At 37.0% G+C, this 19,288-nt stretch overlaps 1 protein-coding gene and 1 pseudogene across 1 annotated transcript in view; both read right to left on the bottom strand.

The window, feature by feature from the left end:
• The window catches only part of APPBP2 (amyloid beta precursor protein binding protein 2), a 66,204-nt gene that overhangs the window by 32,658 nt on the left and 14,258 nt on the right, over positions 1-19,288 (bottom strand). The window contains exons 2-3 of the mRNA XM_069078015.1: positions 1,397-1,485; positions 444-595 (exon numbers count right to left, since the gene is read on the bottom strand). Of these exons, the coding sequence (XP_068934116.1) occupies positions 444-595; positions 1,397-1,485 (241 nt within the window). The remainder of the gene's footprint in view (positions 1-443; positions 596-1,396; positions 1,486-19,288) is intronic.
• On the bottom strand, positions 9,124-19,260 carry LOC138153620 (eukaryotic translation initiation factor 4E-binding protein 1 pseudogene; annotated as a pseudogene).

The raw sequence follows: 19,288 nt of genomic DNA, 5'->3' as shown, positions 1-19,288 counted from the left end.
AATCAGTTCCTTCAAAATAATAACTAGAATTCATATAGTGCTTTAAAGGTAGTACTTTACAAATTTTATCTCATTTATCCTCACAACAACCCTGAGAGGTTTGTGATATTATGTTCATTTCACAGATGAGGAAATGGAGGTAGAAGAGGTTAAGTGACTTGTCTAGGGTCACACAGCTAGTGAATGTGTGAGACTGGAACTAAAGTTAGGTCTTCCTAAATCTAGGTCCAATGCTTTACCCACTGAACAACCTAGCTGTTAAATCAAGTATGCATGATACTTTGTAACTGCAAAGCGCTACATATCTACATGGCACTTTTTGTAACATAGTGGAACATAGTAGTTGGCAAGAGACTGGAGAGAGTTGTTATACAGTGACAAGTCTGATTCTGATTTACAACAGCATTACATAATACATATTGTTCTATTTTCCCATTATTTACCTAAAACAAAGCCAATCTGGATTGCTTTTTCTTTCACTGTAGCATCTGATTCTGCTATATAAGAGCATCGTCTACTGAATGAATAGGCCAAGACTGAAGCAACTTTCACACCATGATCCATCAAAGCCTGGAAACAGTGATGAAGCAAATGTCTAAAAGAGGGGGAAAAGGTATTCAAAATTAAAATATCATGTCTTAATTCCTTTGAAAAATACTGGCTTGTTTTTTAAAAATACTTTTCCTTTTTAGAAGTTTTGAGCAAAAAAAAGTTGCTACTTCTAAAAAGTACAAATTCACTGTATTACTCATAAAGCTGTATGTAGAATACAGTAAGTAATATTAAAAGAAAAACTTGCAGACTACTGGTTAAAAATAACAATATGGCTCTGAACATATGACTTATGAATTAAGTGAACTAGAGATTCTATTCACAATTTAGCACTTTAAGTCAGCAAAGATCATATGGAAATAATAATAGTATCAAAGGAAATCTCAGGAATTACAGAATTAAAATACTCATAACAAAAAGGAAAGGGAAAAATATCAAGTTTATTTAATGCTTCTCATTAAATATTATTTCACAGATCCACAGATAAGAGTCCTGCTTTCAAAAGCAAGAGGAATGATTTCACACAATAATATTTATTAAGCATTCTAGGTACTTAATTTGTGTTTTTGAAAAAAGTGATCAAGTTAACTGATCCCAAAAATAATTTATGATAACTATTAAATAATTTATAATTTGGAAAGGATTTACAAGAAAAAAACCATCCTTGAACAACTTTGCACTAAAACATATCATGTACATATATAATGTGGAAGTATTTACATAAAAAAAACCCAAATCATGTTTCTCTATTACGTTTTCATGCTAATTTAAAAAAATGTGTAATCCACGCTTAATGTTCTATACTAGCAAATAACTACATTTGGGAAATATTTAAAATACTCACCTTTTGTCTAAAGCTCTCAACACTTTAGCAAAAACTTCTAATTCACAAAATTCGCTACCCAGTTGACATAAACGGCCTTGTTGGTAAAGCTGAAATAAATAAAATAAAATGGATTTTTCTACTTCCATTATTAAAAGTATGTATTGGTTATACAGTCAAAGTATAGTTACCTCACTGCTGATTTTTAGCAAAGTACTTTCTCCATTAAATAAATAGCAGGCCAACTCCTCTCTAACCCCTCCTTCCATTACTTATTTCTCTTTCCTAACTTCCGCATTTCCTCATCTCTTTCTAGTATACAGAATATAAACAAGATAAAAACTGGTACAGTTTGAAGTAATAAATACAAATGTTTTAACATACAAAAGTAGCCTGATACATTGCAGATGTTAAGAGATTTTTTGCAACCGGGGAGAGGATTAATAATTCCAATTGGAATTACATTCTACCTATTAAACAATCAAAGCCATTCCCATTAAGTAGTATTTTACTGGCAAAAGTTTCTTGAATAATATACGATAATAATGAAAATTCCTAGTCTGTGATCAATGAAAATCTCATTCCAGGGTTCACTTTCATTCTAATATATTATTTAATGAAAGAAACAACATAACCAAAAATTCATTAAATACTTTAAAAAAAACAACTATGATCTAATATTTATAGATAAATACTACATTGGGTCTACAATATGCTCAATATATATCAAGTCATCAGCAAGTATATATTATGCACCTAATGAAATGATCCTTCCTCTCCAGGTACTTATATTCTGCCTTGGAAAACATGTACATACATAAACATATACATAATAAATGCTTTTTTAAAAAGACAGTTGAATAATAGGTAATTAGGGGAGGAAGACCTAAACAGTTAGAAGAATCTGGAAAGATTTCTTGTAGTGATGCCTGAAGAAAGTAAGAAATTCTAGAAAGCAGAGTTAAGTAAAGTGAGTAATCAAAGCTTGAAGGATGGATATTTAATCCAGAGGCATGGAACTTAGAGAAAGAAATGGAGTGGCATATAAAAAAAGAGAGAAAGCCAGTTTGACTGAATCATAAAATGTAGCCACATACACAATAAAGCTTAAGTAATTTTAACTTTCAATTATTCATTCAGCCAATTGGGGAAATTTACCCAGGCATCTCATATCCACAAACTGATTGACCAGGGCTTGAAACCAGAAACTGAGTCAGCTGTTTGACCACCAAGTTGCTCTACAAGAGCAAATGGGCAAAAAAAGGAGTAATATTTGAAATAATCAATTGATTACTGATACAACTTCCAGAAAAGTAGACAGCTGTCACATATGATGATGAAGATGCCTAGCCTTGAAACCTGATGGATTAGACTTTGTCTGCATCTCCAAATACAGGGGAGCTGGAGTCTAAGTTAGGTGGAAATCTGGTTATTCTATAAGCCTTTATTCAGTGTTTACTATGTTCCAGCCGCTGTACTAAGTGCTGGGCAAAAACATAGTCCCTCTGTCAATGTATACATGTACATATATATGTGTGTATATATATATATATATACACACACTCACATATATTCATATGCACATATACCCTCCAATATAGACATATGTGTATATATACATATATGTACATTTATATATCCTTCAACTATCCTCATACTGAGAAAAGTTTCATAAGTTAAAATTATCACTTTTCCACATAGGAATGTAAATAGTTGTAATGGGAATGTAAATTTAAAGATCTTCCCTGCCCCTAGGCTAAAGTGCACCTGGAGCCTGGGTTAGGAAGCTTGTTTTTCAGTAGATAGTTCTTGATTGGCCAGTGAGTCAATAAGGTTGTTACATTCTCTGAGCCAGGAGAAGGCTATATAAGCCTTGATGTGTAGCTTTGTTTTGGGGCTCACTTTGAGAAGTGTTCTGTGATTTGATCAGATGAAACTCTGGAAAGCCATTGTCCAGAGCCTCCCGGCTTTGAAACCCAGATGTTGTTTGGTATGGATGTAATGGTTGGACAGTTTGGAAATCTGTCTACTTGATCTGTTTTTATCTTGATAATTCTGTCTGTATATTTTGAAGTTCAGGGTGCTGACCTTTTTCCCCAGAACTAGGTGAATGATACATATCTGACTGATTAAAGTAAGCTTGTTAACTCATTTTGAGTTGCTTTCCTTTATCAAAGCAGATCCAAGAACCTGTATTGGCAGACGCCCTGGGGTGCTTGCTGCTACAATAGTTCAACTCTGATAAGTTTCTTATGATTTCTTTTCCCTGTTTACCTTCTCATGCTTCTCTTGCTTCCTGTATTTGAAAGTCAAATTATCTATTCAACTTTGGTTTTTTCATAAAGAATGCTTGAAAGTCCTCTATTTCATTGAATGACCACATTTGCCCCTGAAACATTATACTCAGTTTTGCTGGGTAGGTAATTCTTGGTTTTAATCCTAGCTCTTTTGACCTCCGGAATCTCATAGTCCAGGTCCTTCTATCCCTTAATGTAGAAGCTGCTAGATCTTGGGTTATCCTGATTATATTTCCACAATATTCAAATTGTTTCTTCCTGGCTGCTTGTAATATTTTCTCCTTACCTGGGAACTCCAGAACCTGGCTATATTCCTAGGAGTTTTCTTTTGGGGATCTTTTTCAAGAGGTGATCAGTGAATTCTTTCAATTTCTATTTTGCCCTCTGGTTCTAAAATATCAGGGCATTTTTCCTTGAGAATTTCTTGAAGGATGATTTCTAGGTTCTTTTTTTGATCATAGTTTTCAGGTAGTAAAATAATTTTTAAATTATATCTCCTGGATCTATTTTCCAGGTCAGTGTTTTTTCCAATGAGATATTTCACACTGCCTTCTATTTTTTCATTTATTTGGATCTGTTTAATAACAGTATCTTGATTTCTCATAAAGTCATTAGTTTCCAATTGTTCCAATCTAATTCTGATGGAATTATTCTCTTCAGTGAGCTTTTGAAATTCCTTTTCCATCTGGGCAATTCAACTTTTTAAGGCATTCTTCTCCTCATTGGCCTTTTGGGCCTCTTTTGCCATTTGAGTTACTCTATTTTTTAAGGTGTTATTTTTTTCAGTCAGGTTGTTGACTCTTTTCATGATTTTCTTCCATCATTCTCATTTCTATCCCTAGTTTTTCCTCCAATTCTCTTACTTGATTTTCAAAATCCTTCTTGAGCAACTCCATGGCCTGTAACCAGTTCATATTTTTCTTGGAAGCTTTTGATGTGGGAGTTTTGACTTTATTGTCTTCTTCAGGTTCCATGCTTTGATTCTTTTTGTCCCCAAAAAAGGATTCTATGGTCTGTTTGTACTTCCTCTGCTTGATCATATTGCCAGTCAATTACTTGATTTCTGAGCTCCTTGCCACAGTAAAAGCTGCCTCCAGAATGGAGAGAGCTTTGTCCCAAATCGCTGGGGTTTTCCCTAATGTTGTTAGAGGTCTGAGGAGGGCACCCTCTCTACAGATACCACACTGGCAAACTGGTGTTTCTCACCCCAGGACCACCGCCCAAGAAAATGACCCAGACCAGAGCAGATCAAACCAAAACCTCTGAATGGTTGTTTGGTTCCCCTACAATCTGTAGGCTAGGAGCTCCTGAGGCAGCTGCCCTGCCTCTACCACCTCTCATCCCGGGGGCAGCAACCAGATTGCAGTACCCTTTCTTTCAAACAGATTTCAGACTGACTTTTGCTTTCTTTTTGTTGTTTATGGGTTGAAAAGTCTGGAAGCTGGAAGCTGTTGATTCACTCTCCTGGAGTCTGCTCTGGCCACCGCTGCCTCCCTGCACACTGTGATGAACCCTTCCTTTCAGCCTGCCAGGTTGCCTTCAGGGGAAGATCTGTTTCTCTGTGTCACATTGTGGGTTCTGTAGCTCTAAAATTTGTTTAGAGTCATATTTTATAGGTATTTGAGATGGCTGCGGGGGGAAGTCAAGTATGCCTCTACTCCACCATCTTGGCTCCACCCCCTGCTGTTTACATCCACTTATTACTTTTGAAATTATTTAAAGAATTGTAGGTTTACAATCCTCCAATGCCTCAGTATTCTTGGCTTCTGACTCAACTGAAGCTTATTTCTCCAGAGTTACCAATGAATGTTTAATTGCCAAATCTGATGATCATTCCCAAGTCCTTATTCTTCTTGAACTCTTAGCAGCATGACAATCACCCTTTCCTCCTCCTAGATAGTCTCATCTATGGGTTTTTGTAACACTTCTCTTTTGACTTTCTTCCCTCCTATCTACCTGTTTAAGTCCAGTTTCCTTTTGTTATTCATACCACAACCTCTAACTGTGGGAATGACACATTTTGGGGTCTCATCACTTTTCTCTCTACCTTCTCAGAGAACTTCCCTACTCCCATAGTTTCAATTATCATCTCTATGCAGATGATTCACACACCTATATATCTAATACCTACCTGTATCTCTCAAGCTTCAGTTTTGCATTACTAATTACCTACTGGACGTTTCCAACTGGATGGCCTGGAAATACCACAAATTCAATATATCCAAAACAGAACTCATTACCTGTGTCCCCAAACTCATCCCTCTTCAAATTCACCCAGCCTCCCAGGTTTGTAATCTCAGAGTTAACCTTGGTTTCTCATTCTTTCCTACTCCAATCTGTTTCCAAATCTTGCTGTTTACATTCCATCAGCGTTACAAGAATCAATAACTTAAAACACATGGATGAAACACTTTAAAGGGCCAACATTATTATAAACCTAAAAATCTTTTTTCCAAGGAGCTAAATATTTTTAATGTATTGACAATGACAGACCTATCCCAAGTCACACTCACTTCTATTTATCAAATAAAATAAATCAACTAAAAAAGGTCAGGATGCCAAGACCAAGGCTGCCTTAACTTAATCTGTTTTCTACTATATATATTTCTGAATAAGGACAGCGGACTCAGAGAAGGCACTCAAAACAAGGGGTGTAAAAGATAAAAATCCTAGCTTCTCATCAATGTAATCAGAGCACAGAATCTGAGATCAAAGTCACGAAAATATGCTCTGTAACTGAACTTTGTCTCTACTCACTCTTATGCATTCACAACCAATATAATGCTTTTAAAATTAAGCTTTCCACCTTTAATAATAGCTCTTTAATGACATTATGTCTATGTGTGCATAACTATTTAAAATATTTTATTTCATTAATTTAAAATATTATTCCAAGAGCCACCAGGTTTCAACAGACTGCTAGAGGTATCCTGTCAGGTTGACAGGCAGTACATAAATTAAGGCCTAAGTCTTTAAATGTTCTTATTCAGATAATTCCATATAGATACTGGTTATCAGTCTCTGGTGTTCTATCAGAGAACAGAACAGGCTGATTTTCATTACTACACAAACGAGCTATTCCTTTCATATTCATATCAAGTTATTCTTTATTCTAAATGCCTACTCTTAAGAATTTGATTATCAGATTAAGAAAAGGGCTAGAAAGTTCCTACTAGTCTCATCATGATAATGGCTATATATTTTAAAAAGTTTACACTACCCTTTCAAAACTGACCTACTGTAACAGTGGGAAAACTGTGACTGTCATTGATTGTGTCTATCAATTTTACTATCACCAGCTTAGCCTAAATTTAGATACTCTATTGCTTTGAAACTCAAATGCTATTGCGGTTTTTTTTTTATTGCAATGAATCAAAACATTTCATGAGAACATCAAGCACATACATGATGAACTATTCTAAGGTATATATAAATCTCTATAAAATGAGAATCACCATTTAAATTATTCTCTGAAAGCAACTTTTATATCTCCGGTAGTTATCCATTTTAAATATTAGAACCTTTCAAAAACTAGAAGAAACAATCAGTAATACCAAGAAGCACGACATGTTCATTTAGTTTCTAAGCAAGCTAAATTTAACCAAACTACCAATCTACTGCAGAAGTGCCCATGGTTTCTCAAAGGCTCCAAATTAAGTTGAGACAGGCTTATTACCAGGTAAACCACAAGGTGATAAATTTTTCCGACACAGCAACTCTGCAAAGTGTAGAAGTCCTAAGTGTCACATTAAGTTTTAATAAATGCTTTTTGATTGATTGATGTTAACTAAGACTTGGGGAGCTACAAACTTATAGATCTCTAGGAGTTTGATAACCTCACAGAGGCAATCTGATGCAGTACTCTCCTTTACAAAGAAATGAAGTACTATATGAAACATGAGGGCTATCATTATATTAGGCTACATCAACAGAAGTATAATGTATGAAAGCAAGGGAGATATTCCACTGTACTGTTATGGTCAGACTATCTGTAAAATGAACAATTTGGGAGACTACATATTAGAAGGGATATAGACAAGCTAAAATGTATCTGGAGGATGACAACTATGACAATAACAAGATGAGAAAACAATGAATTAAACAAGAATTGCTTCGACTCTAGAAGACAAATATTCAGTCACTAAGAGGAAATTTGCACGAAAAGGCACAGCTATGATCAAAAAGGTGGACAAATGCAAGGCAGGAAAATTTCAGTTCAACATAAGGAAAAACTTCTTAACAATAAAAGCTGTGCCAAAATGGATTAGACTGGCCAAAAGTGGAGGGTCAGTGAGTACACTGCTATCTGCAGGTGTTTAACTGAAGGCTGAATGGCTATTTTTATCCAGCTTGTTTTTATATAAGATTCAGGATTTTGGTAGGATTTAGATTAGAGGTAACTTGAGGCCCCTTCCAACTCTAAAATTCTTTAACTCTGATTGACTCTGAGGGGATGGCAATGAAATAGCAAAACTGATTAAAAAGTGGAATTTAAATTTATAACATGAAAATGTTCTTTTAAAAAATGTTTTAATTAATTTGATTATTTACTTTTAGTTTACAACATGCAGTTCCATAATCCCTTGAGTTTCACATTTTCTCCCCTTCTCTCTTCCCCCCCACCCCCTCATGGCAGCATGCAGTCTAATACCTTCACACTGGCTAATTGGTGAGATGTGTTACCTCAAAGTTTTGATTTGGATTTCTCTAATCAAGAGTGATTTAGAGCATTTTTTCATATGCTTATAGATATCTTTAATTTCTTTCTCTGAAAACTATCTGTTCATATCCTTTGACCATTTATCAATTGTGGAATGTATTCTTAAAGACTTGACTCAATTCTTTACTTTAGAAATGAGGCCTTTATCAGAGACACTGGTTGTAAAAATTCTTTCCCAATTTCCCACTTCCCTCTTAATTTTGGTTACATTGGCTTTATTTGTATAGAAACTTTTCCATTTAATGTAATCAAAATTATCCATTTTGCTTTTTATGATGCTCTCTACCTCATTTCATCATAAAATCTTCCCTTCTCCATAAATCTGACAGATAAAACTATTCCTTGCTCTCCCGGATTGCTTACAGTATCAGCCTTTATATCTAGATTGTGCACCCAATTCGACTTGACTGTGGTACACAGTGTTAGATAAGGGTGTATGCACAGTTTCTGTCATAATATATTACAGTTTTCCCAGCAGTTTTTGTCAGATAGTGAATTCTTATCCCAAAAACTGAGATCTCTGGATTCATATAACAGTATATTACTATAGTCATTGACTAATGAGTACCATGTATCCACCCAATCTATTCCATTGATCCACTACTCAGTTCCTCAGCCAGTACCAAGTAATTTTGATGACTGCTACACTGCTTTAAAATACAGATTAAAGTTTGGTACAGCTAGGCCACCTTCCCTAGCATTTCTTTTCATTAATTCCCTTGATATTCTAGACCTTTTGCTCTTCCAAATGAATTGTTAAATTTTTTTCTACTTCTATAAAGTAATTTTTTGGTAGACTGATTGGTATAGCACTAAATATGTAATTTAATTTCGGTAAAACTGTCATTTTTATTGTATTAGCTCGACACAGCCATGGGGGACTGATGTTTTTCCAATCAGTTAGATCTGACTTTACTTGTGTGAAGAGTGTTTTGTAATTGTGTTCATATAGGTCCTGGGTTTGTTTTGGCAGGTAGATTCCCAAATAACTAATATTGTCTACAGTAACTTTAAATGGAATTTCTCTATTTCTTGCTGTTAGACTTCATTAGAAATACATAGGAATGCCAAGGATTTATATGGGTTTATTTTATATCTTGCAACTTTGCCAAATTTATTTATTATCTCAAGTAGTTTTTTACTTGATTCTCTAGGATTCTCTAAGTATATCATCATATACTCTTGCAATGGGAATGTAAATTTTTAAGATCTTCCCTGCCCCTAGGCTAAAGTGCACCTGGAGCCTGGGGTGGGAGGCTTCTTTTTCAGTAGGTACTTTTTGATTGACCAGTGGGTCCAGAAGGTTGTTACATTCTCTGAGCCAGGAGAAGGCTACATAAACCCTAATTTGAGGCTTTGTTTTGGGGCTCACTTTGAGAAGTGTTCTGTGATTTGATCGGATGAGACTCTGGGAAGCCTGTTGAGAGCCCCCTGGCTTTGAAAAACCCAGATGTTGATTTGATATGGATGTAATGGTTGGCCAGTTTGGAAACCTGTCTACTTGATCTGTTTCTCTGTCTTGACAATTCTGTCTGTATACTCTGAAGTTTGGGGTGCTGACCTTTTTCCCCTGAACTAGGTAAACAATATATGTTTGAGTGATTTAAGCTTGTTAACCAATTTTGAGTTGCTTTCCTTTAGCGAAGCAGATCTAAGAACCTGTGGTGGTGGCAGCCACCATCGGGGATGTTGGGGTGCTTGCCGCAACACCTCTGCAAAGAGTGATACCTTAGTCTCTTTTTTGCCTAATTTGATTCCTTCAATTTCTTTTTCTTCTTTTATTGCTACTGCTAACATTTCTAGAACCAGACTGAATAAGAGGGGTGAGAGTGGACATCTTTGTTTCACCCCTGATCTTACTGAAAATGCTTCTGCCTTATCCCCATTACATATAATACTTGATGATGGTATTGGACAGATGCTGCTTATTATTTTAAGGAAGACTCCATTTATTCCTATACTCTGTAGTGTTTTTAATAGGAATGGGTGTTGCATTTTATCAAAAGCAGTGCCTGTATATCTTATTTCCTAGTTGCATGTAAAAAATAATAATAATTATACATATATATATAAAGCATTTGATTTTAAAACTTTGAATTCCAGATTCATTCCCTTCCTCCCTTGTCACCTACCCTTACTGGGAAGATAAGCAATTCAGTATAGGTTGTACATGTGTAGCTATCTAAAACAGTACCATAGTAGATATATTGTAAAAGACTGACTTTATTTCCCTCCCTCCTATCCCACCTCCCACTTGTTCTATTCTCTACTTTCATCCTGTCCCTTTTCAAAAGTGGGTGCTTCCAACTCCCCCCACCCAGCCTGCCCTCCCTTCCATCATCCCCTGCTCTGATCCCCTTCCACCCTACTCCCCTGTAGGGTGACAGTGTGTATGTCATTCCCTCCTTGAGCCAAATTCAATAAGAATAAGGTTGACACATTCCCTTTTGCCTTCCTGTTCTTTCCCTCCATTATAACTATTTTCCCCTGAAACATGATAGTTTTGCTGAGTAGGTAATTCTTTGGTTTAATCCCAGCTCCTTTGACCTCCGGAATATCATATTCCAAGCCCTTCAATTCCTCAGTGTAGAAGATGCCAGATCCTGTTATCCTGATTGTGTTTCCACAATATTCAAATTGTTTCTTCCCAGCTGCTTGTAATATTCTCTCCTTGATCTGGGAACTCTGGAACCTGGCTATAATATTCCTAGGAGTTTTCTTTTTGGGATCTTTTTAGAAGGTGATCAGTGGGTTCTTTCAACCTCTCTTTTGCTGTGCTGGCCACTTGCTGCCCGGGGCTGTCCTCAGCAGGAGGTTAGCTTCTCTGTGTCATTTTGTGGGTTCTGTAGCTCCAAAGTTTGTTCAGAGTCCCCTTTTACATGAATTGGGGGAGGTGGAAGCCAGAGCAGCGGGGAGGTCCTGCTTATACTCTGCCATCTTGGCTCTGCCCCCGAGATCAAACTTTCCATTGAGCTCTGGCTTTTTCATCAGGAAAGTTTGGAAGTCCCATATTTTATTGAATGACCATCTCTCCTTGTCCAAAAGATTACACTCAGTTTTGCTGGATAGTTGATCCTTTGTTGCAGTCTAAGCTCTTTTGCCTTACAAAATATCAAATTCCAATCCCTCTGATCTTTTAATGTAGAAGCTACTAGGTCCTGCATAATCCTGACTGTAGTTCCATAATATTTGAATTGTTTCTTTCTGACTGTTTGCACTATTTTCTGCTTGACCTTATAATTCTGGAATTTGGCTTCTATATTTCTTGGAGTTTTCAATTTGGGATCTTTCAGGAGGAGTCTGGTGAATTCTTTTGATAACTATTTTATCCTCTGATAGGACCTTTAGGGCAGTTTTCTTTGATGATCTCTTGGAGGATGTTGTCCAGGCAGTGTTTTTTTTTTTATCATGGCTTTCCTGTAGACCAATAATTTTTAGGTTATCTCTCCTGGATCTGTTTTCCAGGTCAGTTGTTTTTCCAATGAGATATTTTACACTTTCTTCTAATTTTTCAATCTTTATCTTTTGTCTGACTGATTCTTGGTGCATCACAGAATAATTAGTTTCAATTTGACTCTAATTTTTAATGAATTCTTTTCCTTGGTTAGTTCTGGAAGCTCCTTTTTTAGGGAGGTATTTTCTCCAATTAGATTTTGAACTTCCTTTTCCAGTTCACAAATTTTACTTTTTAAGGATTAGTTTTCTTCAGTGAGATTTTTTTTCCGATTTGGTCAATTTATCTTCCATCTCTCTAATTTGGCTTTTAAAATCTTTCTTGAGCTCCTCCAAGAATGTTTTTTGGACTTGAGACCAGATCATATTTTATTCTGTGGTCTTAGGTGTGCGTATAGAGTCCATGTTGTCCTCTGAATTTGTTTAGTCTTGCTTGCTATAACAGCATTGGATCCTTCTTGCTTTTGATTTCTCAGCTTCTTTCTTGCACACTGTGATTGCCTATTTCCTGACTTTTAGAGTAAATTTCTGCTTCTGGGGTACAGAGGGCTTTGACCCATGCTTCTCAAGCTGGGAGCTAGGGGCTTAGTTATTGACTTTGTGTGCTGTAACCTCTGGGTGTCTAGACTGAGGCCAAAGCCAGGACTCTTAGTGTTTCCCCTGAGTTACCCTGAGGCTCACAGATTATCTTGTGGGGGAGGGGTGGTCTGGCTACATCAGGTTTCTGGCTCTGTGCCTCTGGTCTCAGGCAGGCTCAGCAGCTGGTGGCTGGCAGTTCTGGTGTCTCCAGATTCCCCTGGTGGTGCTCAGGCACACTTGGGCTTGTGTTGTTAGTGCTTGCTGGCTCCACCCCCCTGAGCTTAAGGTTCTCCCAGCTGGTCAGCTGAGGTGGGGCTGGCTGGGACACCCCTACCCTTCACTTCAGGCTAGGCACAGCTTCAGTCACACCCTTCCTCTGGGGCACCCAGGCCTGCAGCTGATTCTCCTGTTTAGGATTTTACAATGGATTCTAAAATCCATTGTCCAGATTCACTTTTTAGAGGTTAGTGATGGAATTCATGGAGGAGCTCAGAAAAGTGCCTGCTTACCCTTCAGCCATCTTGGCTCCTCCCCGAAAAACTTTCTTTAAAAAAAAATCAGTTCTAATGAACAATCTAAAACAATTTAGGTATAAACAATTAGGTATAAACTCAAATTTAAATTTTGTTACCCCAACCAAATTATTATAAAATAATACCTATCAATCCACCTGAGTGGTATTGTTCTAGGAAGTTGCTTTCAGTAATCTGTTTTACATTGGTCTACAATTCAGTCCAGATTAATTAACCCTGAAAAAAAAAAGTAGCAACTAAAGATAACAAAAAATATATATATATTTTTTTTTTCTGCTCTCGGCCCTAGGTCTAGAATTGGCCGACCAGCTTTTATTTCCTCTCTAGAGGGGACATTCCTGTGACCTTGTGTGTGGGCCACAGGGCACAAACTTGAAAGGGGTTTGGACACATCCATTCAGGATGAGACCTGAAGAACTAGACAAGTTCACAAGGGCTCCTCCTGCCCCTGATTTTGTCCCTGTGCAGCACGGGGTCAATTTCTGTAGCAATTCCCCTGGGAAGGGCAGCTCCTGGCATTACTGGAAGTATCTGCTGGTGTTGGCTCTGGGAGGGGGGGAGCTGTTCCGCTGGGGGAGGAGGGAGTGGGACATCTAGCCCCATCCCTGGCATCAGCTCTGGAAAAAAAATCCTATAAGGCTTGACCGGTGTGTCTCCTCCCCTGAACGGGATCCGTGTGTCTTGGGGACCACTGCTCAATTCTGGTGGCCGGTCCTTTAAATGTCCATCTCAAACTGTGATTCCTCATGGCTTCCTGGCTTGTCTTCATGGCTGTTGGGTAGGTGGTTCGGGTTCATTTCAGTAGCAGGTTCATCACCAGGAGGGCTGGTGACCCCAGGAATGGTGGGCAGATCCCAGGGAGGTGTTTTGGCCACAGGAGAGTTACGACATTCCATCAAAAATTTTCGGTCATAGATGATCCTAGTGCCTCTGGGGGTGGTGCTGAAGAGCCTGCCTCCCGGAGTGGTGCTGTAATCCCCAGTAGGCAGCTGCGCACCGCACCGTCGCTGAGCACCACCCGACTGGTGGCCAGGATGGCCCAGCTCGGCGTCTGGCCGCAGCTCCCACCCGCAGACATGGTCTCGGCCTCACTGCAGCCGCAGACCCTGGGTGCAGCGGTGCCCGCTTCCAAAAAATATATTTTAAAAAATTTCTGTAAATTCAGAATGTCTGGGAAACAGGGTAGTTATTATTATATTAATATTTTATGTTAATAATATGTCTAAGAATCACCACATGAGGCTCATTCATAAAGAATAAGATTATAAAAAAAAAAGTTAAGCACAAATTAAGCTGACATTTTTCTTTGATGATTCAAAAAATAATTTAGGATCTTGACCTTAGTACCATCATCATACATATCAATTATCAGTACATAATACTGTAAATATTTAAGGTGTGAAAAACTACTGAATGACTCAGTCCAATGACACTCTCTGGCATATATCCTTGATATCAATCAACAAGTACATATTAACTTTTATCATAAATCTAAAGTATAGAAAAGTATAAAATATCATCTCTACTCTTAAAAAATTTATCATCTATTTTTGGGGGGGAATAAGATTTCATCTCATTGGGGCAGCTTTGTGGTGCAGTCAATAGAGCACCTGCCCTGGAGTCAGGAGGACCAGAGTTCAAATCTGGCCTCAGACACTTAGCACAAAAAAAACTAGCCATGGGACCTTGGGCAAGTCACTTAACCCAAATTGCCCTCCAAAAAGCAAAAAAAAAAAAAAAGATTTCATCACATGAAGCAGCTATAGAATAAAGAGAGGATGAACGAAATGCTAAATCTTTGTGGTGGTACAATATTAAATGTTCCATACCAATGGTGTGAAATTCAAATATAAACAAGGCCACTAAACTGTACATAGGGAACCCCTGTAGGCTGTAACGACTTAGTTTTAAAATGCAATATTAGTTTTTTTGCATTTTTATTTATTTTGTTAAATATTTTTCAATTGCATTTTAATCTAGTTTGGGCTACGCTTCAGAGTGTTGTGAGTCATGTGTTTGATAACTCTGTGTTATAGGATTTGAGGGAAAAATGAGGGCTGGTATATTAATCGAAGAAGGAGAAAGTACTAGATTTTTCTAGAGCAAATCACTTTTCCTCTTTCTGCCTAAATTACCTTACCTGTAAAATAAAGGGATTACAATAAAGAGAATTCTTTTCAGTCTTCAAATTTAGAAGTTATGGGTATGCTATTGGATCTGGGCCTTAAGGAAAAGTAAGAGAGACTTGAGGGTGGTGGGATAAGAGGAAGATAAAACTCTGCATTCCAGGTAGAAGAAAATAACTTGGGCAGTAATGCAGAAGTAAAGTATTTGGCCAGGGTGGAATGGAAGTTTCCTGTTAAGACTGGAAAAATGATATGGAGCCAGACTGTGGATGAATAGTAAAAGAATGATATAGACTTTTAACTGTGCAGTTAAACATTGCTGAGGGTTCTTGAGCAGAAATTATACAGAAAAAGCAATCTTTTAAGGAGATAAATGTGATTTTGTCTTGTAGAAATAGAAGGGAGAGGGCAGAAACCAGAGTGAAGACTAAAGAAATCCAGGTATGAAGCCTAGGTTATAGAGTGAAAGGAATATATAGGAGATAAAGATTAAAAGTAAGAATGGAGAGAACTTCATCACTGACTGAACATAAAGGATGTCTGAGTCAAAAGTTAGAGCTCCAGTTTTAAGCTGGGGGTCAGGGAGAATGGTGGCATTACTGTAAAAAAAAGATAAAGGAATTAGGAAGGGGAGCCTGCCTTTTAAGAGATGGGGGAGGTGAAGAAAGGGAAAGATAGAGAAGTTTAATTTTAGAGATTTTAACTTCACTTTCATGACCAGACAGGCAGATAAAAAGATTTGGCAGTCAACATTAAGGAAAGCACATGGAATGGACAAGAGCCTAAGTTTGAGCCTAAAAACATCCACAGTTAAGAAGTAAGAAGAGTCGGTACAGCAGATGATAAAGAAACTACTGAGACAAGATAACCAGAATACCACTGCCATGGAAGCCAAGGGAAGAGAAAGATTTTAAGAAAATCACTGCTGACCTTTATGAGAACAGGAAAAAATACATAAAAGATGCAGACTATTAATTTAAGAAATATGACATGAAAAGGAAGTAGAGAAATAAGATTGTAGGTAGACGTAGCAGAGACAAATGATCTCATCAAAAAAAAAAGCAAATGTGCAATATAACTTGGTGAACCAGTTCAACTCAATTTTCTAGGCTCCTTTGTGCCCTTGTCCCATTCTGCCCTATTAAAATCACAACTCTGGACTACTCCCACAATCCCTCCCCTTCTTCCTCAATTTGCTGCATAATGGGCTGGGTTCACTACAAGTATATGCTAGCTAATCTTAAGTAGGCCCTCAAAGTAGTAAGGTAATTGATCCTAACTGATCCCCTATTCAGTTCACCATAGGTTTTTTCAATCTTCAATACTCTCATAATAACTCCTCCCCCATCCCACCTCAGCTGAGGCCCTTAATTCATACTTTAACAACAACAAAAATTAAATCTATTCTCAGCAAGCTCCCTCCTCTCCCTTCTTTCATTTCATATCACTCTGACATTATCCCACACTATTTCCTTCTTCATTCCAATCTCTGATGGTGAGGTGACCTCTGATTAAGATGCCCCTTCTAGTTTACCAAGGTCAACCCATGTACACGATCTCATCCTCTCTCTTCTCCAGAAGGTTGTCCCCATCACTATCCATAGCCGTCTATTGATTCCTTTACTAAAAAGTGACATGTCTCACCAATTTACTCCTTGTAAAGACCTTCTTAGTCCAGGTGTCTCCAGTATTTTTCCTAATGTACCTCACCCCCATCATTTTGCAGAAACAAGGAGCTATGGGTGTGCAAAATGGCCCTGTCAAGAGTTGGATGATGTGTTGGTTAGTTTTGATGAGCTACTCGATTTTCTTCTTCTTTTTCTTTGTTTCAAGAGATACATCACTCAATGAGGGAATGAAAGGAAAGGGCATTCAGGAGCAAGGATACATTCAGAAATTAAAGGTATATAAAAAGAATCTACACTGTTCAGACCTCTCTATCAGAGGAAGATTTTAAATAAATCTAGATAGTAATTCCACAGTTTGAAGATTAAAAATGGGAAACTGGCATTTAAGATAAAATTAATATTCCTTTAAACCTTTCAACTCAATGTTTACTTAACAGGTTTGGGGAAAGCCCAATTCAATTGTTCTCTGTATATTCCTTCTCTCTTCAAATAGAAAGAAGTAAAGGTAGCAAGAGGTCTTCTTCCTCACAGTTCTTCACTCCTCCCTCCCCCAAAATGCCAAGTACAGCATGCTAAAAACACTAAGTGCTCAAGAATGTTGTTGATAAGTAGCAATCTGAATGCAAATTTAATGAACCAAGAACACAAAGAACATGCATACCCTGCACCTCAGTTACCTCAGTGACAAAACAGGAAAATCAAGAACAGATTCCAAATACTATTAAAATTCTGCTGGACCAAAACTGCTATTTTTCCTATGTTCATAGCCAATGTTCCTTTAAAAATTTCCTTAACATCAAAAAAACCAACAACCAGGTTGGCTAGATATAATTTTTTATGGTTCTCAAAACACCAAAGGTAAAGATAACTACCTATACATCAAATTTTTGTTTCCCACTACATGCCTTGTCACCTCTTCTCTGTATAGTCAAGATCTATGCTTAATTTCAATCATGATGATTACCTGTATGCTCATTTTCATTCCTTCTGCAAACTAGGACTTTAGAACAAGCAAGCTGTCTATTACAAATTGCTCTGAGAAATATGGATGAATTTCATTCATTTATGACATTCCAAAGAAAATTTCAAAAACTAAAATCAGATGAATCAATGTGTTCAAAATTAAAGGATACTTTTTAGAGCACTAAATCTAGGACAAGTAAAAACCTCACTGAAATTAGGACAATTAAAAAACGGAAATCCATAAATGGAAAAAGAGAGAAAAAGAGAGTCAGAGTCAAATAGTTAGGACCACTAAACTTGAGAAGTTAGGCCAGAAGATCTGAGTTGGGAGTCCCTGTTGGATTGCCCTTTATTACCTCGAGCAAATTACTTCACAGCTTTAGGTCTATTTTGTGTGTAAAATGAGCTATGCTAAATAATCTCCAAAGGTCTCCTCCTCTTCAAACATGCTGTGTGATTGAATTAGTTCTGACTCAAAAATCTATTCAACTCTAAACTTCTTGAGGACCAGGACATTAACATTTTTCATCCCTTTGTGGTACCCAGCAGAGGATCTTACTAGATACTGCTGAGTAAGATCTTACTTATGAAATGACTGACCAAAACTGTGGATTAAAAGCTCTAAATTACAACACTATTCCTGGTATCTTAAAATATGCTCTTTTCATGACTACTCAAGAGATAAAGAATTCCAGTTCCATTCCTAAATTACAAATCATAAGTTACTGTCTTACAAAACAACCCATGGTTCTGTCACATCAATAAAGCATTTAGTATGTGTCTAAAATTATAGGTTAAATGCCCTATTGATTTAACCGGGCACAGAATTTCTTTTGGTATAAAAAAATGAACAAATGAGATTTTACCATGTAGTCTAAATAAATGTAAAAATAAATTTTATTATTTCTACCCTTGCATAGTTTTTTCTTTTCCTTATCACTCACCCACTATTACTGACCATAACCCACTATCTCCAGTGTCATCAGCAGGGAATAGGCCAAAAGAAAGGAGTATAAAAGAGAACGTTTAGTGCCATGTGAAGTATTTGCTGGATCACAATTTGGAGAGACTTGTTTCAAATGGTATATTGAGCTTGGATATTAAAAGCACAGTGCATATAGAACTTTATTAATGTAAATATTTGTTCACTAGATAAAGGATTGGGAGAAAAAAGTAATCTAAGGAGGCAAATTACAGTTTAAATATTCCAGTGGTCCAAAACCGAACAAATGTGTTAGCAAAAAAAGACCAGGATTTGAGAAAGGGTGAACAGATGAGACATTTGCCTTCTGTTAACAAAGTAGAACTTTTTTCTTAAAGAATTTGACTGTCTTAATGAATCTAGAATCCATGAATGAAGCATTAAACATCAAATGAAAAAATATTCTTTGCCATCTTTAATCACAGTGGGCACACAAAACTATAGTAAACACCAGCATACTATCATATGCCAAAAACCATCAAATATCAGCAAATTATAAATTTTAGTACTAATTGGTAGCTTACTTAATTCCACTAGCTTTCTCAACAGATTTCTATTCTTTCATGATTATCCAAGGAACAACTGCACACACACACACACACACACACACACACACACACACACACACACAC

The sequence above is a fragment of the Petaurus breviceps genome, unplaced genomic scaffold (genome assembly GCF_028583685.1).
Source record: "Petaurus breviceps papuanus isolate PSGF00001 unplaced genomic scaffold, PetGlider_PUasm1.0 91023, whole genome shotgun sequence".
Classification (NCBI taxonomy): Eukaryota; Metazoa; Chordata; class Mammalia; order Diprotodontia; family Petauridae; genus Petaurus; species Petaurus breviceps.
Note: the sequence above shows the minus strand (reverse complement) of the source record. Positions and strands in the feature narration are given on the sequence as shown.